At 33.2% G+C, this 24,779-nt stretch overlaps 5 protein-coding genes across 5 annotated transcripts; 2 read left to right on the forward strand and 3 right to left on the reverse strand.

Annotated features, from left to right (window-relative positions):
* Positions 1-1,846: 1,846 nt before the first annotated feature.
* Positions 1,847-2,458, reverse strand: LOC130508622 (uncharacterized). Its single transcript, XM_057004214.1, has 2 exons — positions 2,439-2,458; positions 1,847-2,264 (listed from the first exon to the last, which is right to left on the reverse strand). The coding sequence occupies exons 1-2, from the start codon at positions 2,456-2,458 to the stop codon at positions 1,847-1,849; spliced, it is 438 nt and encodes a 145-aa protein (XP_056860194.1).
* A 577-nt stretch (positions 2,459-3,035) lies between these two features.
* LOC108837352 (NAC domain-containing protein 1) lies at positions 3,036-4,064 on the reverse strand. Its single transcript, XM_018610411.1, has one exon. The coding sequence runs from the start codon at positions 4,062-4,064 to the stop codon at positions 3,036-3,038; it is 1,029 nt and encodes a 342-aa protein (XP_018465913.1).
* A 3,026-nt stretch (positions 4,065-7,090) lies between these two features.
* Positions 7,091-8,119, reverse strand: LOC108837363 (NAC domain-containing protein 35-like). Its single transcript, XM_018610421.2, has one exon. The coding sequence runs from the start codon at positions 8,117-8,119 to the stop codon at positions 7,091-7,093; it is 1,029 nt and encodes a 342-aa protein (XP_018465923.2).
* Positions 8,120-16,973: 8,854 nt separating this feature from the next.
* LOC108841123 (uncharacterized) lies at positions 16,974-20,305 on the forward strand. Its single transcript, XM_018613906.2, is given in 4 exon segments — positions 16,974-17,124; positions 17,662-19,713; positions 19,818-20,027; positions 20,029-20,305. Coding segments are annotated over 3 exon segments (2,259 nt in total). The 5' UTR covers positions 16,974-17,124; positions 17,662-17,751; the 3' UTR covers positions 20,116-20,305.
* A 1,620-nt stretch (positions 20,306-21,925) lies between these two features.
* LOC108841125 (serine/threonine-protein kinase BSK5) lies at positions 21,926-24,692 on the forward strand. Its single transcript, XM_018613908.2, has 10 exons — positions 21,926-22,304; positions 22,386-22,594; positions 22,696-22,831; positions 22,958-23,091; positions 23,182-23,287; positions 23,356-23,441; positions 23,526-23,714; positions 23,793-23,957; positions 24,029-24,142; positions 24,231-24,692. The coding sequence occupies exons 1-10, from the start codon at positions 22,220-22,222 to the stop codon at positions 24,477-24,479; spliced, it is 1,473 nt and encodes a 490-aa protein (XP_018469410.1). The 5' UTR covers positions 21,926-22,219; the 3' UTR covers positions 24,480-24,692.
* Positions 24,693-24,779: the final 87 nt, after the last annotated feature.

Here is a 24,779-nt window from a genome sequence, read left to right on the forward strand (position 1 = left end):
AACTCCTCGGAAATTTATAACATACACTACTCGTCCAAAATTTAATAAATTATTTTTAAAACAAAATATTTATTTTAATTTATTATTTAAATCTATTACTAAAATTTAAAAGATAAATTTTAATAATTTATTTAAATTGATTACTTTAAGGGAACATAATATACAATTTTTTATCATAAATAGTTTATATAAAAACTTTTTACATAAAGTCCTATTAACTAATAAAATATTTCATATTTAAAAATATTATAAAAACATTTAAAAAAATTTACAATATTTTTATTTTTCAAATTTTTTAAATTTATAGAAATTGCATAAACGTTTTTAAATATTTTTTATTTTTAGATACTTTACCTTTTTGTTTATTTTTTTAGATACTTTAAAGAAACATAATATACAATTGTTTATAATAAATACTTTTGAAATATTTATATATAAATAAAATGAAACTTAAAATATGAAAAAAAAATTATAAAACCTTTTTACATAAATTACTATCAACAAATAAAATCTTTTATATATATGATATTATAAAAAAATTAAAACATTTTAAATATATTTATTTGTCACATGTTTTAAATTTAAAGAAATTACATAAATGTTTATAAATAATTTTAATTTTTTCTAAATTTCATAAATAGTTTCTTTCATAAATAAATTTATATACTTTTTCAATATTTATATATAAATGAAACTTAAAATATGAAAACAAATTTTATAAAAACTTTTACATAAATTCCTATTAACAAATAAAATCTTTTATATATAAAATATTATAAAAACATTTAAAAAATCTTAAATATTTTTATTTGACACATGTTTTTAATTTATAGAAATTACATAAATGTTTATAAATAATTTTAAAAATTTCTAAATTTCATAAATAGTTTAAAACATATAGAATAAAATAAACTTAGTATAAATTAAATTTAAAAATGCTTATATATATAATTTTATTAAATAGTATTTAATTAAATTAGTTTCTATACATATAAAAAACTTTTTAATTAAAATAATTTATAAATAGTTTTCCTATATATTTATATATTTATAAGCGTTTTAATTATTTTAAAAACTCTAATAATTTTATTAATACTTATTTTTAATAAATAGTTTTAATAAATATTTTTAATTATTTATTATTAAAAATTAGATATATTCCGTTAATATATAAACATGAAAACGTTTTACATATAAAACAGTTTATAAATCTTTTGTTACACTATATGTATGTATGTATATATATCTTTAAATGGTTTCTGTGACAAAAAAATATATGTAAAACGACAAAATTAAGAAATCACCACATGAAATTTGCATGTGGTTTAGCTTCACTCGTACGGTATAGTAAATCATTTTTATATATCACTCATTTTCACTATTTTATACCAAATATTCTTAACTTTAGAGTTATAAATGGATGTTTGACCGAAAAATTAAGCATTTTGATGACAAATATAGTTTAATTAATATTCCCTAGAGCTTTCTAACATATAACACAAATCGGGATGTTATCCCAAGCAATTCAAAGGTTATAAAACCTTTTGTTTTTTTTGCCAAAATGTGAATATCATATAAATATGAGAAGGGTTTGTTAACTTTGGCAAAAATAAACAAGGCCAAACTAACAACAAAATTTTGGTTTAAAGAATAAAAACTACTCAAATCTGAGCTATTCCTGCATCAGGTGCTGGAACAGAGCAGTCTTCTTCCTTCTTCCTAGAATAACGTCTCTGGTGATACGGTCAATCTTCTTGAAGATAGAGAGCGGTGTTTGGGAGATGTTGTCATGGAGGCGCCTATTTCTCTCGGTCCAAAGGCAGGAGATCGTGACTTGGGCAGTAATTCACTTGAGCGGTAAGCTCACCACCGAGTCTCGAAGCCTCATCCACTCCGAGAGAGCATTCCAAGAGTGGAACCCTCTATGAGAGTATCCTAACCTGCACATCACATAACTCCAAACAGTTCCACTGATCTCGCAACGAAGGAACAAATGGTCTATGTTCTCATCCACTAAACTGCAGAGGCAACAAGCGGAGGAGATGTTCATGCCCCAACTGACTAGTTTAGCTCTTGTAGGTAGGCGATCTTGGTAAGCAACCCAGGTAGTGAAGGCATGGCGAGGAATGTGACCTCTGAACCAAATATTTTGAGTCCAGTGCTGTTCAGAGGCCCTGTTCCTTAACTGGTTCCAGGTTTTGCTAACGGAGAACTCCTGCAACTCATTTCCACCCGTTTCCCACACGTAAGAATCATCCGTAGCACTTAGTGAGGGTAGAGGGATAGTAGTGAGTTGCAGTTGAATATAAACCCTTTTGTATATAGCTTGGTCAAAATTTTATTTGTTTCCCTGACCAATAATGTTTATGACTAATAACGTATTATATCTTGTTTAGTGATTTGTCTATGGACATCGGACTGTTGAGTTTTAGACTGACACGACGGTCCAGACCACCATATTTTCATTTCTTAAATGTTAAGATTTATGTATATATATTTTCCAGAATTTTACAATGCTATAAACAATTTATTTTTATTTTTTTGCTAAAAACTATAAACAATTTATTACACCGGAATTTACAAATTACAACAACCCAACACAAGCAAAAACAAGAACCCAAACTCTAGCGAATATATGCTATCAAGGCAACCTAAATGCAGACTGAGCCTAATACAAGGAAAAATAAAACTCAAACAACAACTGAGACGAAGTCGACCAATTGTTTCTTACTTAAAGGGCAAAGTATTCTCTTTTACACCACTGTATTATGAATTCAATTTTAAACATGCAGAATAATAAAAGTACGTATCATTGTAAAGGTCATATCACTAACCTATTATTAATTCATGCGGTTGTATTGTATCTAGCTTTATTACCCAAATATTCACAAAACGTATGAAAAGAAAAAGTTGAATCACATAATTGAAACTATTTTAAAAACAGTAAAGAATAATTTTGAGCAACATGAAGAAGATTTTCAATAAGTGTTCGCACTTCTTGTGTTTGTACATGAAAACTAAAAGCTTTTGGTGGACTAGAAAAGATGTGTATCAAGCTCTTGGTTCATCACTTCATCATCATCATCAGATTTATCCACATCTATTGGTAGAGATCTATCGCCAGGCCTAGCTGGAGGAGCAGCGTAGATTGGTGTTTGTTGTTGATCATCTAATCCAGTGCTTGCCAATTTGTCAGAGAGATCTCCAATCGAACCGTCTTCTTCTACGTTATGTGCCACCTCCATGGCCTCAACATGTTCATCCCGATGTGACGATCTTCTTGGAACCATCTGGATCACTGCGGTCGTATCTTCTTTTTGATGAACCATGTTTGCTTCTCCACGATGGCATAATAACGGCTTTTGATGCTCCAAGGACGAAGGAGCTGGAGCAATCTCGTGATCGGTATTGGTCCGCTGCGGCTCCGAGGAAGAAGCTGGAATAGACTCATGATGATCATCTTCATCCTTAGAATTGCTTATCTTGCGAATCTTGCACAGGACCAGTTCTTGAAACGTATTTTCGTCAGGTAGCGAATACTCGTGCATAATCCAGCTACTATTGCTCCCGGGAACAACAACAGAAGTGCCGTCTCCTCTCTTCTGCTTCTTCTTGTCGCTTTTCGTGAACTTTAGGGTTTGCTTTTTCCCTATGGTCTCCCCTGTTTCTTCGTCCTCAATATATTTTTTAGCGTTAGGCTTCCAACTCCCACCATCGTTGTCTCCATTGACCCTCCTCTTCGAGTTCCTACCACGACCAATGTTCTTCACTGACACTTGACTCCTTGTCACGAAATAAAACCACTCGTTCTTCCTGAACAAAGGGTGATTGGTATGGTCCAGCAACCATGGCTCCTTATCGTAAACGTTCTTCATCTCGATGAAGTCTTCACACTCTTCATCTTTTGACTTGGGTTTTCGGTACGTTTCTAACTTGGGTAGTAGATGCAGTTTGATGAGTTCTTGGTCTTCAGGATTAAAGTAAATTCCTCCATCTTCATCGTTATTGAACATGTTTTCGTCAGGATCATAGTAAACTCCTCCATCTTCATAGTTATTTGACATCGTTTTAAGGGATTAGTTCTCAAGTTTGATTCTACAGAAGTGAGGTTATAGCCTAGTGACTTGTATATTTATACTGCCAAGGCTATTTTCATTTATTTTTTTTTAAAACAAAATTAGGTGATTATCCTATCTATAATCGTTGCAGTTTCCTATTTCAAAAACGGTTTGTTAAGATAAGAAAATAATGTTATGATAATTCATATTGATAGATTTGTATTTATGAAGATAATGTTATAAGAAATCATATCGATAGATTTGCTTTTATGAAGATAACGTTATGATAAATCATATTTTGTTAATATATCGTATATAGTTTTCGTTTTATGAAGATAATGCTATGATAAATCACATTTTGTTAATATATCTTTTATAATGTTTATTTTTTGAAGATAATGTTATGATAAATCATACTTTACTTTTTTGTTTAAATTGTTTAAATACTTTAAAGAAACAAAATATACAATTGTTTATAATAAATACTTTTTCAATATTTATATATAAATAAAATGAAACTTAAAATATGAAAACAAATTTTATAAAAACTTTTTACATAAAATCCTATTAAAAAAGTAAATATTTTATATATACAAAATTATACAAACATTTAAAACTTTTTAAAATATTTTTATTTGTAAAATGTTTTAAATTTATAGAAATTACATAAACGTTTATAATAATTTTAAAAATTTCTAAATTTCATAAATAGTTTAAAATATATAGAATAAAAACAATTTAGTATCTATAAATATATATATATAATTTTAATTATATAAAATTTTATAAAATTTGTTTATATACATATAAAAACTTTTAAAAATTGAAATCATTTACAGAATTTATCCTAAATGGCGTCATTTTGATAAATTATCAGATGACTAATATATTTGACGGTCAATATATATAAACACGATTTTGAAAGTTTATGTAGTATTTTTAAATTCTACTGAATTTATCAAACAAAGGCGCTTGCCTATGATCTAAAGGAAAAACAACACAAATCTTTACAGTATATTTCACTTTTTAGTAATACAATAAAGTAAACATTTAAATTAATAATAATTTGTTTAAATTTATAAAATAATGATTTTAAAGTTAAATTAAAAAAAAACAAATAAATATATATTTATTTATTTGATAAAACTGAAACAATAAAAAATTGATAACATTTATTTGATTAAACCTAAAACTTAAATATCAGTTAATGTTTACAAATTTATACAAAAAATATATCCTTAATTTGGTCTACCAGTTAATATATTCTTGCTATTACACACAGAGTGTCTCACATCGGTAGTTGAAAAAGATCATAAACAATATATAAGATTGATGGACTAATCCACTTATTACCAAATGATTTTAGGTTAGAAACTCATCTAGCTTAACACTTATTTGTCCACCATTATTAGAGTTCAAGCTTTCCAAAAAATTAACTTTTAATTTTACAGAATTAATCTAAAATTACGTAATTTTGATAAATTAACGGATGATTAATATTTTTGACGGTCAATATATATACATACAATTTTAAAATTTTGTGTAGTATTTTTTAAATTTTAAATTACATAATATATCAAAACAGCGTCTTTTGATAAATTAATGGTTCAATAACACATTTAACGATAAATATATATAAGCACAATTGATAAATAAATATATATAAGCATAATTTTGAGAGTTGTTGTAGTATTTTGATATTTTTGTTTAGTTCAGCATAAAATATGCACTACTATAAAGTTCGGAAAGAAAAAGACACAATATTTAAAATTCATATAGTATTTTTGAATTTATATTCAGTTTGGTATAGAATACGCAATAATACAAAGCTCAGGAAGGAAAGGTAAATTTGAGGTTTGAAATAGGCACTTTTTCCGTGAAACATGGTTATACTACATATGTGCACATATCTCTTATCCTCATCATTAGGTTAATGGGTTGAATAAGTTTATACAAAACATATTCTAAAACAATAAAAGCTAGTTTTATGTAGTTAAGTTCTTTGTCTTGCTCTCGGTCAATGATGCTGACACTGTTAAAATAGGTTTATGTATTAGTAATTTAGAATCAGCTTGCTTCTCTTTATTCTTTGTTTGAGTTGAAGAAGTCTCCACAGATGACAATAGAGCTCTTCTGACTACTTTTGCTTGGAAATAACCTCTCTCTGACACATCGGATAAGATTTTGACCTGCCACAAGAAAAGCGTATACTTGCAACGGAAGCAAGCAGAAGAAACGTCTTGACGTTCTCTCCAGTGGTAAAAATTTGACAAGAAGATTACAAGACCGTATAGGCCCGTAGCGTCGCACTCTTCATATTTGTCAGAGTAGAGTGGTCATCCAATTCTTCTGGTGAAAATTTGAGTCCAGGACGAGCAGGAGCAACAACATTCATGTGAGCAGGAGTGGTAGTGGACACTGGTGGCTGCTCTTGATCCTCGGTGTTGGTCATGATCATAAGTGCTTCTAATCCATTGCTTGTGTATTTATCCATGCGACTTCCACTTCTTGGGCTTTTTGTGATGATTATTCTTAGACTAACCAGCTTGTTAGCTTTTCTGAATACACCGTTCCAAGAAACTCAAATTTATGAACCATTTTGTAGAGCATGGTCAAGATTTTATGCTTTGTTTCCGTGACCAATGTTGTAATGACTATTTATATATCTGACAACGTCGACCAATTGTTTCTTATTTTAAGGGCAAAGTACTCTCTCCGTGACAAAAAAAAAAAAAGGGCAAAGTACTCTCTTACACCTCTGTATTATGAATTCAATTTTAAACATGCAGAATAATAAAAGTACGTAGCACTGTAAAGGTCATATCACTAACCTATTAGTAATTCATACAGTTGTATTGTATTTAACTTTATTACCCAAATATTCACAAAACGTATGAAAATAAAAGGTTAAATCACATAATTGAAACTATTTTAAAAACAGTAAAGAATAATTTTGAGCAACATGAAGAAGATTTTCAATAAGTGTTCGCACTTCTTGTGTTTGTACATGAAAACTAAAAGCTTTTGGTGGACTAGAAAAGATGTGTATCAAGCTCTTGGTTCATCACTTCATCATCATCATCAGATTTATCCACATCTATTGGTAGAGATCTATCGCCAGGCCTAGCTGGAGGAGCAGCGTAGATTGGTGTTTGTTGTTGATCATCTAATCCAGTGCTTGCCAATTTGTCAGAGAGATCTCCAATCGAACCGTCTTCTTCTACGTTATGTGCCACCTCCATGGCCTCAACATGTTCATCCCGATGCGACGATCTTCTTGGAATCATCTGGATCACTGCGGTCGTATCTTCTTTTTGATGAACCATGTTTGCTTCTCCACGATGGCATAATAACGGCTGTTGATGCTCCAAGGACGAAGGAGCTGGAGCAATCTCGTGATCGGTATTGGTCCGCTGCGGCTCCGAGGAAGAAGCTGGAATAGACTCATGATGATCATCTTCATCCTTAGAATTGCTTATCTTGCGAATCTTGCACAGGACCAGTTCTTGAAACGTATTTTCGTCAGGTAGCGAATACTCGTGCATAATCCAGCTACTATTGCTCCCGGGAACAACAACAGAAGTGCCGTCTCCTCTCTTCTGCTTCTTCTTGTCGCTTTTCGTGAACTTTAGGGTTTGCTTTTTCCCTATGGTCTCCCCTGTTTCTTCGTCCTCAATATATTTTTTAGCGTTAGGCTTCCAACTCCCACCATCGTTGTCTCCATTGACCCTCCTCTTCGAGTTCCTACCACGACCAATGTTCTTCACTGACACTTGACTCCTTGTCACGAAATAAAACCACTCGTTCTTCCTGAACAAAGGGTGATTGGTATGGTCCAGCAACCATGGCTCCTTATCGTAAACGTTCTTCATCTCGATGAAGTCTTCACGCTCTTCATCTTTTGACTTGGGTTTTCGGTACGTTTCTAACTTGGGTAGTAGATGCAGTTTGATGAGTTCTTGGTCTTCAGGATTAAAGTAAATTCCTCCATCTTCATCGTTATTGAACATGTTTTCGTCAGGATCAAAGTAAACTCCTCCATCTTCATAGTTATTTGACATCGTTTTAAGGGATTAGTACTCAAGTTTGATTCTAGAGAAGTGAGGTTATAGCCTACTGACTTGTATATTTATACCGCTAAGGCTATTTTATTTTATTTTTAAAACAAAATTAGGTGATTATCCTATCTACAATCGTTGCAGTTTCCTATTTCAAAGACGGTTTGTTAAGATAAGAAAATAATGTTATGATAAATAATATTGATAGATTTGTATTTATGAAGATAATGTTATAACAAATCATACTGATAGGTTTGTTTTTATTAAGATAATGTTATGATAAATCATATTTTGTTAATATATCGTATATAGTTTTCGTTTTATGAAGATAATGTTATGATAAATCATATTTTGTTAATATATCTTTTATAATGTTTCTTTTTGAAGATAATTTTATGATAAATCATACTTTGTTAATTGTATCTAGATTCTGTTAGAATCATTCGGTGCGGACGTTGTTGGAAACTTAGACCATCTCCATCCCTGAACCCCAATTTTGGGGTTCATAACTTTTTTTTTTTAATTTTAATCGATTTAAAAAAAAAAAAAAACTGACCAATCGCGGGTCATCACGTGTGCATGAGACCCGCGAAACAGTGTAAGAGTTACCTCTTAAACAAGAGGTTTAAGAGGTGAGAGAGTGGAAGTTTTAAAGAAAAAGGGAGATTGGTGGGACCCCATTGCTAACAAACTCTATTAAGAGTTGTGCAATGGAGGTGCCCTTAGCATGGACTCGCACCACAAGTCCGTAGAAACGCCACTTTAACGTGATCGTCTCATCTTTGTATAGCGGTATCTTACATCTGTGTTTCTTTTCTTAGCGGTTTTGGTAGCTGGACTGTTGGAGGATAATAGTAAAGAGAGCACAGCTCAAAGACTTAGAAAAGCTGAAAGACTTTGTGGTTTTGGTAGTTGGAGCCTTGGAGGACATATCTTGGTGAAATTTCATCTCTTGATTCATTGTTCGGAGTTTTGGTGGGTGCCTACTTGATTGTTTCAGTTTTAATCCATCACTTGCGCGATGCTATTGGATAGATATAGTTTACTATGGAAGTCACAACATATCCCAACCACCTTCGTTTGTATCAAATTTATACGCACAAACCCTTTAGCCAAACAACTTCCCTTATAGCGCCATTTAGCTGCCATATATATTGTGGTTTGTTAGGGGTGAGCGTTCGGGTATCCGTTCGGATTTGGATTGGGTATTTTGGATTTTCTATATAGGGATATAGAACTCGTTCGGATATTTCTGTATTTTGGATCGGATTTAGGTATTTTTAGTTCGAGTTCGGTTATTTCGGATCGGTTCGGATATTTAGATTTTAAAAGAAAACATAAATAAATTTTTCATTTTTTAAATTTCTTGTATTTAAAAATATAGATTTCACTTAACTAATTCTTTTATTTTTTATAGATTAATTGATTAATTGATTTGGAGATAACATTTTTAAAAATATATATATACAATTTGGTTATTGTTTTTAAACTCTGAATATAACTTTTGTTAATACATGAAATAAAAAATTTGACATACATTTTAAATGAATATCAAATTATTTTCTTCGTAATTATATATATATATATATATATATATATATACATACTGTATGATCTTAAAGTATGTGTTACATCAGTATAAATATTTTAAATAAAAAGAGAAAATATAAACTAAAAATATAAAGATAAGTATATATATGTTTGGTTATCTTTGGATATACATTCGGTTCGGGTTAGATATCTAATCTCTCGTAACTTAATATCCGTTTGGGTATTTTGCCATTTCGATTCGGATTTTGATTCTGGTTTTTCAGATCGGGTTCGGGTGCGGTTTCGGGTATCGGGTAAAGTACCCACCCCTATATATGGTTTGTCATACAACAACGTGTTGGATAACATATCTCCAACGATTTTTCGTTGTTGTTAGCCTTTTTGTTTTGCAGCACCAGAATGTTTTTGTCTTATAGTCTTGTAGATTCGAAAAAGAACAAGTCCATATATGATATATGTATATTTCTTTTATAGAAGTTTCATAATTGAATAGTTTATACATTGTATTAATATTTTATACATTGTATTAAAATTGCTCTGAGATACAAGCATTCAATTTTTTTTTGATAATCTGGAATCTTCAGCTAGCTGAGATCTAACTGGGAATTTTGACTAATTCTCTGAAGATCTGTTCATCGATTTCAGACAGATCCGATTACTTGCATTGGAAATTAGATATTCATATCGTCTGGCCACACAAACGGGTAAATCTGAATTTGATAAGTTTCGAATCCGAAATGCTTTTAGCACCTTTCCAAACTCGCCGTACCACTGGTGGCGACCAAGCTTGTGTGGTTTACCATTCAAATTTAAGGTTGTAAAATTTACATATGTGAGTCGTAGACAAATATATATTTTCTAAGAAAACTACTGTTATCTTTTTTTTTTTTTTTGAACAAAGAAAACTACTGTTATCTTAAGTAGAAATCGTTGTGACTCGGAGTGGGCAAGACAGTTCTACTTCCTACAATAAATGCTCTTCTTTTTTTGTTGCAAGAAGATTGTATTCTGATATTTATTATACTTGTCGAATGGACTTTCTGCGACAAGCTTAAGTGACCCTTTGAACATTTAAGATATAGGCATCTTCTCCTTTTTAATGCACTTTCTTACTCATTGATCTCACTTTAAATGTTGAGTGGGATAAAAAGTTGAAATTTCTTTTTCTTTTTTTTCTTCTTTTGCTTAAAAGTTGTAATTTCTTGCTATGTGCTAGTGAACACATGATCAAGATATTTGATTATATCTCAGTTTTTATGTGAAGTTCTTTAAGATGAAACAAATTTATCACCTTTTTCTTTGGTTGGTGAGTTGGAGTCTTGGACTTAGTTGTGATCTTTATTTTTTTCGTTCATTAGTTTTTTTCCAGATATGTTTTGGAACTTCTACTTCACAGTGGGTTGGGTTGAGTTGCTTGTAAACATTTTACTTATATTTTTTTTTGTAATTTCTGTAGTAGAAAACTTTTTTTGACAAGAGAGATGATGATTCTTCTTTGAATTTTTGTTGTTGTTCTCTCTTTAGATTTAGTTGTGGATTCTGCTACCTTTTTAATTATTATGAATAGTTTGTTACCTTTAAAACATATGCAATAACTAATGTTAGCTCATTATTTTATTATACTTGTTGAGGATAATATTCAGTCATATATTATGGTTTATTGGTTTGTGAATGTTGTAGTAACTGGAACAGACGTGAAAAACGAATTTGTAAAATAATGGATCTCTTGCATCAACAATAAAAGAAGATTATTGCATTCAAAAACGAACTCTCCAGAATCTCACAACGCCGATCGAACTACTCCCATGTATACGTTGATAACGTGTTATAGAAACTTAGCAAACAAAACTTGCTCAACAAGTGACTTGTACGTGGGGAAGTCGACAAATGTACAGTTTCAAACCCATACAATTAGATCATCGATGTTCAAATGTTGTAATAACTCATAAATATGATAGCCCCATCGATCAATTCATCAGTTAACCAAAATATTAACTTCGCTCTCCTTGCTCGATTATCAAACACACAACCTAAAAGAAAAAGTGGTTTCTCTTTTGTCCTTTTATTTTCTTTCTATATTTTACTTCCATTCATCTTGTGTAAGTTGCTTTGGCATTTGGTTTGCTTATGATGAATATCCACTAATAATATATGACTTTCTCTTTTCTTTATGGTGTCCACGAGAATGGTGATTTCAAGTTATCAACTTGCTTATATAAGGAATTGAATTATTCTTGTTCCAGAATGTAAAACAATTCTAAGGAAAAAGGGGTAAAATTTAACGGGAATAAATGGTTTGACTGTTAATATATAACGGACAAAATTGAATATATATTTTATTATAAATAGTCAACTAAAATTTAGAGTTGACTATTTTAGGAACTTAGCAATAAGGTTTTCATATTGTAACATGTAAAGTACCAGCTTTGTAAGAAATTTGCAAAACAAGAGACATGAAAGTCACACTTGTGTATGTGGCAGTCTTTCGGATTATGTGGCGACGGTAAAGAAACTCATGTATAGGCATCTGGACATTCATAGAAGCTATTTACATATAATAACTTAATAGAGTTGATTAACTATTTTATTTTTTAATACCCGAATCTTATAAGTTCATGTTTTATTGACTATCCGTTTTTCGGGTAATTTACCGAATACATTTATATATCAAAACATAATTTTCTGTTTTACAAAAAAAAGTAGCTCTCCACTGAAACTATAATTTGACGCTTTCCCAAGAATTTGTTGGTTCGTCTGAATGCAAAAATGACACTCTTTAATTGGAAAAGTCATCTACCCATTTGACACTCTCCAACTTGTTTTCCTTGAGGTAGAATGCTGGGAAAAAGCTAATCAAAAGGAGGAAATGGACGGTTCATGATGACTCTTCCTACTATAGTTGTTGAGATAGTTGTTAAGACATTATTTCTTTGGATACCTGAATCCTAACTTGCTAAGTTGATGCTTTATAGATCTATGGTAATGTCAGTGTTCTAGAGTGAAGTCTTAAAGATCAAATGGATACTAAATCACTCGGATTCCGTGCGTGCAACTTTTACCTTATACATAGAAATGTACGATTATTTTGGATTGCATGAGAGATCTGAAGATCTTCTTGATCCGTATTGAGACAGATTACTTAGATCTAATGGACATAGCTATGAATCCAATGGACTGAATAGTCTTTGCGCCAGAGATCGATGAAAACATGAAAACATTGAGTATGTAAACATGTTTCATATCCCCCATCCCATACTAGGACGAGAGGAGTTATGTTCACCTAAATTAATCAGACATAATTAATGGAGGTATTGCCTTGAAAAATGTCTCATATGACCAAAACTTAAATTTGGTTAAGTGAAAACTAATAAAAAAAGAAGTATATACACGGTATTATATTACTCATGAGTAATCAATGCAAGAAACTGGGAAATAATTACACACTTTTTTTTTTTTTTTTTTTTTTTTGTAACTGGCTTTGATATAATTACACACTTCATAGAGGATTAATGATTAAACGGAATATTCAGAGTCTAAACATTGAATTATTGATTTATTTTATATATGTTACATTTATATGAGATATTTATTTTGATTTTAATTATAAAAGTATTGTGATTACTTATCAAAACTAGATATACAAAACCAAAAAAGCTAATATTTTATAGTTTTTATTACTATAATTGTTATTTAACATATTTTGATTGCAAGGAGTGTAACGATGGAAATGAGGTTACAATCTTATGTGGCGCGAGGTGAACCGGATTGGTTAAAGGGGATTGTGATTGAAGAGAAAAGAAGGCGGTGATGCTCTGTTTTCAAGTATTTCTGGTGCTGAAGTTTGAATAGTGATGATCTTTTGGTTTTGATGGTTTTTTCAGTTTTAGACTCTTTGTTTTGGTATTTGATTCTGCTTTTTTTTTATTTGGTGTTCGATACATGTTTCGATTCTAATAGTGAAGTTTTTGAGTTAAAGAAAAACAATAGATATTTGAAAATCAAATGTGTTAAAAAAGATATTTGAAAATCAAGAGGCATATGGAAGGAATAACGAATATAAAATGAGCAACGACTATTTATGCCGAGCTCTGTATAAAAACATTTTATGTCGTACGTGAAATGATAAAATAACTTAAAACATTTTATGTACAGTATAGTATAAATATACGTACATAATTAGAATATACATTACAAAAACGATCATTACAAGGCTTTCTTGGAAACTACAGTCTTTAATCTTAAGCTGCGTCAGTGGACCCATTTAAAATCCCACGATCGTTCCACCAACAGTCAACAGAGGACTTTATATTAATCTATACACGTAAATATTAGTACTATATAGTTTTCTTACAAAACAACATCAAGGTAAAAGAAATTGACCACACGATTGCATTTATTTTGGTGCAGCTCGTGTATAAAGATATTATAAATAACTTTTTTACACGTAACCAATTAACCATATGATACTGTAAATATCTTATGATAGCTTTAAAAAATCCATCATAAAAATAATATATAAAGAAAGATAACTAGAATATTTTTATTAAAAAGGTTTAAATATACATATATTCATATGGTTAATTGGTTAACAACTATAGTTTAAGCTTTTAGAGGATAGGAATTAGAACTAGAAGATTAGAGTTTAGAATCTAAAATTTAAGATTTATTATAAAATGGTAAAGTAATAATTGTTTAAAAATAAATATTTAATATTAAATGTATTATTTAGGGATAATTTGAAAAATATCTTATTTTTGATTTGAAATTTGAATTATACATTTTGATTTATATTTTTTGAAAATTACACTTTCTTATATGTAAAAAGACACTTTACCCTCATTTTGATTAAATTAAAAAAAAATTATATCAAGATTATTTATGTGTGTTTTCGGATTCATGTATATTTTTGTTTCTTGTGTATTAAAAGTTTAATAAAATCTGAATACACCTTAGTGAATCACAAAGACCTGAATCATATAAGTTATAAATCGGAACATGCATGTTGCATCCTCATCAAGTGAATTATGTAGATCAGGTGCGTCATATACATTTTTTCAGTAATGTTTCCTTGACTAAAACTACTATACTTTATACATATGGTACATAGAAGAAGAATTTCATGTTGCGTTCTTCACTGGATCTCATAATTTTGGAATTACACAGTACTTGTATGTTCGATGAGTTCAGGGACCAATATTCCTACGAAAAGCTGATTTGATAAATTTTGTATTCTTGATTTTTGCAGCTTAATATTTGGATCTTATGTTGCAAGGAGAAGGTAATAATATCTTTTTTTTGTTCAAAGAGAAGGTAATAATATCTAAATAATGGAGTATTGTAGAATCGTTTCTTGCTTTCGTTCCTGAATCATTTATTACCTCTAGTTTTTTCTTCATCTTCTTAATTTTGTCTTTTCTAAATTATAAAAACGAGATGGAATTTAGCTTGATATGTTCTTTATTAGTCCATCATTACATCATGGACGTTTTGTTACAAGTTTCTACCTGAAACTTTTCTAGTCTTTTTGTTTACCCCTAGGCATCATTACATCAATAGTCAGGGCTCCTCTGTTTTTCGTGAATTAAACAGAGCTCATTCTTGTTCCATAGGCTGAACAGTTTAGGCGACATTCTTTTTCCATTCTAGCTAAAAGGTAAACATCATAGATATGTAAAAAGATTTACAAGTAGAGTAGATCTAGAGTTTTGTTACTCCCTTGGCAAAAAAAGAGAAAAAACAAGTAAGTAACTAACATAAGAGTAGATAAGCTAAAACTGGTTTCATCTCATCCACTTAGATATAAGATTGAGGAATTGCTTCCTCTTTCTTTTTGCGTTGATAGTGTGTTTTTGAAAGTGGGTTTAACGGCAATGTGATATAATGGCAGCCAATGTGAAAGTGGATTTCAATGAAAGTTAGCTCATGTGACACAAAGTTCGGAGATTCTACATTACCACGCTGGTTTACAAACCAAAACCTGATGGATGGTATGTCGTTGCTAGTTTCATTGTCTTGTACATTACACGATTACAAAAGTATACTACAATAGTTTTTTTAATTGATTGGATAATTTAGTCATTTTATATATACAAAAGGGTAGTTTTCAAAAAAAAAAATAGTAGTGTAGTTTTCAAATTTGAATCTCATATAAATGTATTTTCCCAAATTTTCCCTATTATTTATTAACGGTAATTTAGATTTTTTTTTGTTTTAGTAAAATTTACTTGGATCATTTTGTGGACTATTTTGTGATAAAAGTTTTTGAAAACTCATTAAATAAATGTCCCTAAAATATACCTAGAATGAATACCTTTCAACTATCTTGTAATATTCTTGATTATTTATAGACTGGAACTATTTTTTTAATAGCTAGTAGTGAAGTTTAAGCACACAATCCGATTAGTAAACACTCGTAAGAACCACTCTCGACAGCCATACTTTAGTTTTGATGTTTTGAGGTACAACTTGTGAAAAATAAAATTATGTTTTAGACTTTAGTTGTCCTAAAATATAGTGTAAACCTAATAGTCTCGACACTAGTTTGTGAAATCTGAAAAGAATTAGTGATACCATATTTTAACTCAATCTCTGGAAGCACATGCTATCACCCTAACTAGTAAAAATGAAGAGAATTTTAACTCAAACACAACTGCAAGAAGAAAAACCGATGTGGAACATGATCTCCACATTGACACCGAGGACCATTGCCAAACACCAAAAAGACCAATAAGGCAACAACCAAGTGGAACTACATCAAAGGGAAGAAAGACTTTACGCTATTCCACGAAAGAGAACACAATGGAAAAATTCACAGGAAAACATAACTGCCGGAAAAACTCTAAAGAGTAACTAACCGCCGTGTCCTAGTAAATTCATTATCCAAAGACGACATCCGACGAACCATTATAAACTAATCTGTGATTTCATCTGATCTCTTTCGATACAATGCAATCATCATGTCTTACAATTATAATTTTCATTATTTTATATAAAAAGGAAAGATTACAAAAGAGACAATTATTAGTTTTAACTTATGTTCTAACTAACGTTATATTATACGTTCTTAAAAATAAGTCATTAAATATAAAAAGTCATTATATTATTTAATACGATGTATCAAATAATTGATAATCTATTATGGAAAAGTCAGTAAATATTAGTATAAAAGTTTTTGTCAGTATATGGTAATATATTGGTAAGAAGCACACGTAAACGTGCAAATACATGTGTGGGGGACCACAAGGCATTTCGCGCACCATCCTAGATCACGATCGCAATCTCATATCCACCGTTGGATCATCTTTCATTCCCTTTAGTCACTCTCCTTTTCTCTCTCTCTCTCTACCTTTTATAATTTTGGATCTCTCTTCACTTTGCTGATTCACTCTCAAGTGAGATTTCTTCTGTGTATCTTCTCCTCCTCCTTTACCGATTCTCACTACCTTTCCCTGTTTCAGGTAATTTGTTTTGTTTGTTCTCGGGAAAGATTCTTCGCTTTGATTCGGTGGAAGTGTTTTTGTTTTTTAGGCTGAGCTAAGAAACAACTCTCCATAGATTGATTGATTGATTGATCTATAAGCAGAGCTTTCTTCTGCTTTCGTTTCTGATTATTATAACTAAGCGAATTGTTAAAAACCGTAGAAATTTTCTGTTACGGTTAAAAAGTACTCAGTGACCGTTTGATTCACTTTTGCGTGTAGGTTGGTTATTATTCTATGGATTCGAATTTTGAAAAATCGTCCCACACTCTGTAGATCCGCCAAAACTTTTGAATCGAATCTGATTCTTTTTTTTTTTGTTTTTTGGTGGTATCTAAATGTTTGTGATATAAATGCTGTTTGCTTCGGGGATAAATCCAATTACCATATTTTTTCTGAGTCTGTGAGGACCACTTCCTCCCTCAATTTTTGGACCCCTGGGCTCATGTCATTTTCTGCTACGGTGTCTGGATTTTTAATGAGTTGACGTGATGTGGTTTTGTTCATGATCTCTAGGTAATCATCGATCGATCGAATCAAGCTCCTATGTGGGTTCTTAAGCGGGGTTGAGGTCCAAAAAGACTATGTGAATCATCCAAGTTAACAATGGAGTGCCGTTTGGACAAGAGTTTTACTGTTTCAGGTGGTAATGATGATAATAATAATAAGGTTGAGCTTGTCAAGTATATGTCCAAGCTACCTGTTTTCTTGGAGAGAACTGAAACCACCCCTACTCAGGAGAACCATCTCTTGAGCGTTGGTGTTCTCCACTGGAGCCGCCTGGAGAAGTGGCACCATACTCATCATAATAACCGCATCGTCATGCCTTCCGTTACAGATGAGTCTTCTTCTGCTGGTCCCAGCAATGTGCATCACACTACTTCGTCTTTTCCAAGGAAACATCGTAGCTCAAGGCAGTCTACTCTGCTGTCAAACCCTCGTGAAGAAATCAAACGTACACGGAAAAAGAAACCTAAAGATCATAGAGGTTTCAGCGTACCAAGTGAAAAGCTTGGTCTGAACACTGATGAAGCACAAGCTGAATGTGAGAAGAAGGGTCTGAAAGCTGGAGCTCTGTCAAATGGATTGAATCCAGAGGTTAGCGTGAACATGGAGGTAACCTCTAGAGCTGATACTAGTAGACGCAAAAGGAGTGAGAAGAAGAAGTTACGGGAAAGAGTCCGTGATGGTCCTGATGGAGAAGTTGGTCAAAAGCAGCGAGGGGAAACTAAGCTCTATCACTCAACTAACAAGCTATCACAAGAAGAGACTAATAACAGCTGCGGCAGAAGTTCAACTAAAAAGGTCCAGGTTGTTCACAGTGTTGTTGAAGGTCAACATTCTTGCTCCTTGCCATGTAAAGCTGATGGCTGTTCGCCAAAGAGTAAACTATCTCAGTGTGTGCCACTCTCAACAAAAGAAACTAATACATCTTCCGGAGGTAATAAACTCTCAGAAGACAGAGCGTCATCTTTGTTATCTGTGAAAAAACATTGTACGGATGAGCCTCCCCAGAGACAAGATTCAAAGTCCCATATAGCGGTATCTGAAAAGGGGAGAAGTACGTCACCTTTTCAGTGGCGTAGCTTCAGTATGGGTAAGGCCAGCAAAACTAACGGTGCAGGTTCCACGACGACCAAGCTAGACTCAGTGGAAAACTCCTCTAAGACCGTTTCATCAGTCAGTGAAAAAGATACAACCACGACAAGCCATTTGAGAAGGTTTCTAGAACCTCTATTGAAGCAAAGAGCAACTCACTCTGGCGATTCTGTGGATGGGCCTAGAGGTGAAGGCGTTCCAAGAATAAAACTGGGTATCACCGGTTGCAGATCAGTAAATGTCAATGACTCAGCTCATGAGAAGAAGGTAGGATCATCCATGGTTCGAGCTGTTCTGCAGGTAACAGTTAAGAACAATCAGCCGCTCTTTAGATTCGCAGTGAACAAAGAAACCGACATTATTGCGGCCACACAAAAGAAAATGGGAAGCTCAGAAGAGGGTGAATGCATTAGTGTTTATACTTTCTTCTCTATTAAAGACCATAAGAGAAACAGCTCATGGTTAAACCAAAGAGGCAGAGGCCAAACACATGGTCTTATCTCGAACGTTGTTGCTCAGATGCGGGTCTCGAGCTCTTTGCTATCTGGTTCCATCAGAGAGTTTGTTCTCTTCTCCGTCGAACTTGATCAAGAGAGCGCGGAAAAGTCTGATCTGCAGCTGAAAAACGAGCTCGCCGCCATCATTGTGAAGATGCCAAGATGGTTTAGTACGGTTCAGGATCACAATGCAATTGATAAAGAGGTTAAAGATCACATCAAAGACAGGGTTTTTGAGCAGGACATTAGTGCTACGGTCATACTTCAAAGCGGTGTTCATAGTATGCCTCATAAAGGAGGTCCTTCGTCTTTGATACAGAGATGGAGAACAGGTGGGTCTTGCGATTGTGGAGGTTGGGATATGGGATGCAATCTCAGGATTCTTACAAATCAGCACAACTTCTCCTGCAAGAATTCAACAGCATCATCAAACTCACCATCCTCTTCAAACCCATTCGAGCTTTTCTTTCTGGTACAGATTCTCTACTTAGTCCCAATTCAATCTGATTTTTAATCGTTCTCTCTTCCATATCAAAATTGTTTCATCATCACTTAGTTTCTTTTTTTTTTATTCAGGGAGAAGAGGCAGAAGAACATCCATTCTTGAGCTATAAACCAATAAAGGAAGGGATATATTCAGTTGTGTATGATTCATCCCTTTCACAGCTACAAGCTTTCTCTATATGTATGGCACTTGCAGAGAGTAGGAAAATGTCAGAGCTCACCCTTGAGCACAAAAGCTCTCGTGATCAACATAAGGCTAGAGCGGAAACCCTGTTAGTCCCAGGACCAAGGTTCAAAGCCTAATGGCAATATTAGAATCCCACGTCGCCTGTTGAACCGGTCTGGAGTTTTATTATTACTTCAAACCTAAATTTTTACTTACAGGTAAGTGAAATGGTTAGTGTTAAGCCTAGGGTAAGTCAGTTGCAAGAAATAAGTAAGCAGCAAGATCTCTTTAAAGTAGCTAGTTTAATGGTGTAACCAAAAGAGAAATGATCTTCCCAACTCTTAAGTGTGAATATTTTATATCTTGTTCTCTATATATGTATAATTTTGGTCTACTTTTAAGCTGTGAAAATCTTTGGCCTCTGGAAGTTTAAAGGTGCTTTTTTTTGGTGTTGCCATGTGATTCATTGTGATATGAATCTCTCTTTTGAGGCAGCAAAATCGGATTTGGATTCACAAGAACCATGCATGTTTTTGAGCCTGCCTCAGCTAATCAGACAAGTTCGATGATCTTAAAAAAAACACTACACGTAAAAGTTATAGACAAATAGATAAGTCCCAATTTTGCATAAATTTGAATTTTTTCTATTAGTTCATATTTTTAACTTTAAGTCTTTTAATGTCAAAAAGAAGAATCTTGTTTATAAGAAAACAATAAAAATGTTCCCATCGTTCACGTGGAGTTGTTTATGTTGTCACAAAGTCAGTGAGAAACAGAGTGGATTTTATAGCTTTATGGACTTTGAACACACAACAAGCAACATGGTAGACCCATCAATATCCAATTTGCCATATGCCCAGAAAGAGACTATAATTCTTCACATCATTTGGAAGATTATCCGAGATTTCACAAAAAGACATTTTCTTTGTCTAAATGATTATCTGGATGTTCTGTTCTTTGTCTAACTTATAAAAAAAAATATTAATCAAAATTAGACATCTCCATGAATTTACCATTGCAGATTGCGCTAAGCATTTTAAAAATGAGTCTAGTCTATCCTTAAAAGAATATATACAAGTTAGACCAGGAATAATTCACTATACAAAATATAACATTTGGCTAAAAGGCCTTTTCTCAAATTTACGTTTTGTTACGCGTATAAAAATATATTAGGTGCTAAAATATGATTTTGTTACTGGTTTCTATATTTCTTGAGCCAAGAGTCGAAGCAAGTCTCTTTGACACATGCAATTCAAGTCTCCGAAATAAATAACATCTTCAGTTCACTTATTTTGCTTATAGTGGTCCTAACTTGTGGTCACTTAAGAGCATCTTAATTTAGGCTAAAATGTGTTCCCCAAAGGACAACAAACATCTCCTTGGCACAGGCGTGAAGTCATCTTCTATTACTACTTTCCATTACCAAATTTATCATCAAGATCTTCTTTGTCTCCACCAACCAACATTAGTTATTCTTATGAAAATAATACATATGGGATAGTATATGTCACTACAGAAGCTTTTGACTTGCATATAAAATGCTTCATGCACCTCTTTCGTTTTGTTGAGTCACCGCTCTGCGTCATTTTAGCTGGAAAGTTCTTAGCTTATGGGTTCGAATGCACTTATAGTATAAGTTTAATTAAAAGGTGGAAACTAGATTAAAAATATCGTTTCCTGATCAAACCCGCATTTTAAAAAGTTTACAAGAGGGGCCAACGCATTATTAGTTAAACACAAATAATTTTTTCCTGAGTGAATAGATTAACACACTGTATAAGTGTTGTATAGTACAAAATAGTTAATTTTTTCAAAAAAAAAATCTACAGTAATATATAGTTCTGAAAAGTGAGATAATGTATTTAAATATTAGTTTTTTTTTTGGAACAACATGTATTTAAATATTAGTAAGATACTGTTTTATCAGTTTCTTTATGTATTATTCAGCTCCAATCTAGCTTGAAATAAACATTCCACTTCCACACTAAGAAAATGAGAAGAAGAAAAGAAAATGTTAGATATTTTTCTGAAAAACCAAAGTAAATAGAGGAGAAGAGAGAGAGAGAGAGAGAGAGAGAGAGAGAGAGAAACATTGGATCCACAAAGTAAAGAACACTGTTTTCTTTCACCAGTGTCTTTCTTCACTACGTGCGCTATATAAATTTTCTCACAGATTCCTTTCTCCTCGAGAAAAAAGAAAAAAAAAACAGAAAAAGAAACCTTTTTTCTCTTTCTCTTCACATCTCAGGAAGTGACTGGAGAGACTCAGAAAAAAAAAAGAAAAGGAAGGAATCTCTAAAACCTTTCAATGGGACTTCGCTGCTCAAAGCTATCTCTCTGTTGGTGGCCAACACATCAGAAATCAACTCTCAACGACGCTTCTGAACTAGGAGGTATAAGTAAATATCAAGAAGAGATATAAAGTCTCTAGCTTTACCTCATTTATTACATTCTTTAATTATTTTTTCCGACAGAAAACGGAACAGAGGAGTTGCCGTCGTTTACGGAGTTCAGCTTCGACCAACTACGAGCTGCAACTTCAGGTTTCTCCACGGACAGCATCGTCTCGGAACACGGAGTTAAAGCTCCTAACGTCGTTTACAAAGGCAGACTCGAAGACGGCCGATGGATCGCTGTTAAGCGCTTCAACAGATCCGCTTGGCCCGACACTCGTCAGTTTCTGGTAGTAACTCTCCTAAAGTTTGTTCCTTTTGCTCATTTCCGTCGATGGATAGGGTCTGTCTTGTTTATACTGTTCCATTTTGATTTGGGGTCTTTTTTTAGGAGGAAGCAAAAGCTGTGGGGCAGTTGAGGAGTGAGAGGTTGGCGAACTTGATTGGTTTCTCTTGTCAAGGAGATGAGAGACTCCTCGTTGCTGAGTTTATGCCTTTTGAAACTCTCTCCAAGCATCTCTTCCACTGTAAGCCTACTCTACTTGTTTGCTCTTGTCTCAATGCTTCTGTGTTAGGAGATTTAATTGGAAACTTCTGTTTTTGGTTTCATCTTTATTAGTAGAATGCTCTAGTGTTTGGTTGATAATGTGCAGGGGATAGCGAGCCAATGAAGTGGGCGATGAGGGTGAGAGTGGCTTTGTATCTTGCACAAGCACTCGAGTATTGCAGCAGCAAAGGTCGCGCCTTGTACCATGATCTCAACGCTTACAGGATCTTGTTTGACCAGGTTCCACTCTTCCATCTTTGATATCTCTTTCTTATTGTGGTTTAGATTATTCATCTTTTAATCATGAACTATATAATCTGAATTATACAGGATGGTGACCCTAGACTATCTTGCTTCGGTCTTATGAAGAATAGTAGGGATGGGAAGAGTTACAGTACTAATCTGGCTTTCACACCTCCTGAGTACCTTAAAACAGGTCAGTTACTGATCTTAGATGCAATGGCGTCAAGCGTTTATGTATCTGACGAATCTGATATGATAAAGGGAGAGTGATTCCTGAGAGCGTGGTGTACAGCTTCGGAACGCTGTTGCTAGATCTTCTCAGTGGCAAACACATACCACCAAGCCATGTAAGCGCACACACATTTATAAGCACCACACCTTAACACCCTCTCAGCTTTTTCTTGACTCTACGCTACCATTGTTTGTGTTAGGCGCTTGATCTGATTCGTGGGAAGAACTTCATGATGCTAATGGACTCGGCTCTCGAAGGTCATTTCTCAAATGATGATGGAGCCGATTTGGTTCGCTTAGCTTCCCGTTGTTTGCAGTATGAAGCTCGTGAAAGGCCTAATGTGAAATCTCTTGTCACCTCACTCGCTCCTCTTCAGAAGGAAACTGATGTATGCGCATACACTAAATCAACTTCCTCTTTGTGACTATCATCTTCTTTATTATGCATCTTTAATTGTTTTCTTCAGGTTCCTTCCTATGTCTTACTGGGGATTCCACATGGAGCTGCTTCTCCAGAGGAAGCAACCTCGCTGACCCCTCTTGGAGATGCTTGTTCAAGACTTGACCTCACTGCGATTCATGAGATTCTTGAGAAAGTGGGTTACAAAGACGATGAGGGCATAGCAAATGAGGTATGGAGCTTCTTCTCAGAATCTTGTGTAGTCTTCCAAAAATTATGATCATTTTCATTTGCAATACACAGCTCTCGTTCCAAGTGTGGACCGACCAGCTTCAGGAGAGTTTAAACTCAAAGAAACAAGGAGATGCTGCGTTCAAAGGAAAAGACTTTGTCACTACCATTGAATGTTACACGCAGGTAAAGGAACAAAAAGCTGTGGCATATTTGCCTGAAAAAAAACTTAACTCAAAATCTGTGTATCTGCGCTCTCTTATTGTATCTGCAGTTCATAGAAGATGGCACAATGGTATCGCCAACTGTTTTTGCAAGGAGGTGTTTGTGTTATCTGATGAGCAACATGCCTCAGGAAGCTCTTGGTGATGCAATGCAGGCGCAAGTGGTGTCTCCTGAGTGGCCAACGGCTTTCTATCTCCAGGCTGCTGCTCTCTTCAGCCTTGGAATGGATAAAGACGCCTGTGAAACCCTGAAAGATGGAACTTCCTTGGAAGCCAAGAAACAGAGTAAAAGAAACTGAAAACTTTTCAAGTGTATAGGTTTCTTCTCTCTTTCGTCTTCTGAAGAAAAGCCTCATTTTCTTTTGTTTTTTTTTTTATCAAGCATTTGAGCTAACTCGTGCTTAAAATTGTGAGTTCCAAGTTGAAGAGATGATTCAAAACTCAAATGTGAGTTGAAATTGAATCAAGAAAAGAGGATCTTTCTCATTGATTTCCAAGATCCTTATCTGCTAGTGACTTCTTCTTTGAACATAATTTAACTGCGAGGGGGGAAAAGATGAAAAGATTCTAACACAGCTAGCTATTCCATTACCAGTTTT

This window comes from Raphanus sativus, chromosome 2 (genome assembly GCF_000801105.2).
Source record: "Raphanus sativus cultivar WK10039 chromosome 2, ASM80110v3, whole genome shotgun sequence".
Taxonomy (NCBI): domain Eukaryota; kingdom Viridiplantae; phylum Streptophyta; class Magnoliopsida; order Brassicales; family Brassicaceae; genus Raphanus; species Raphanus sativus.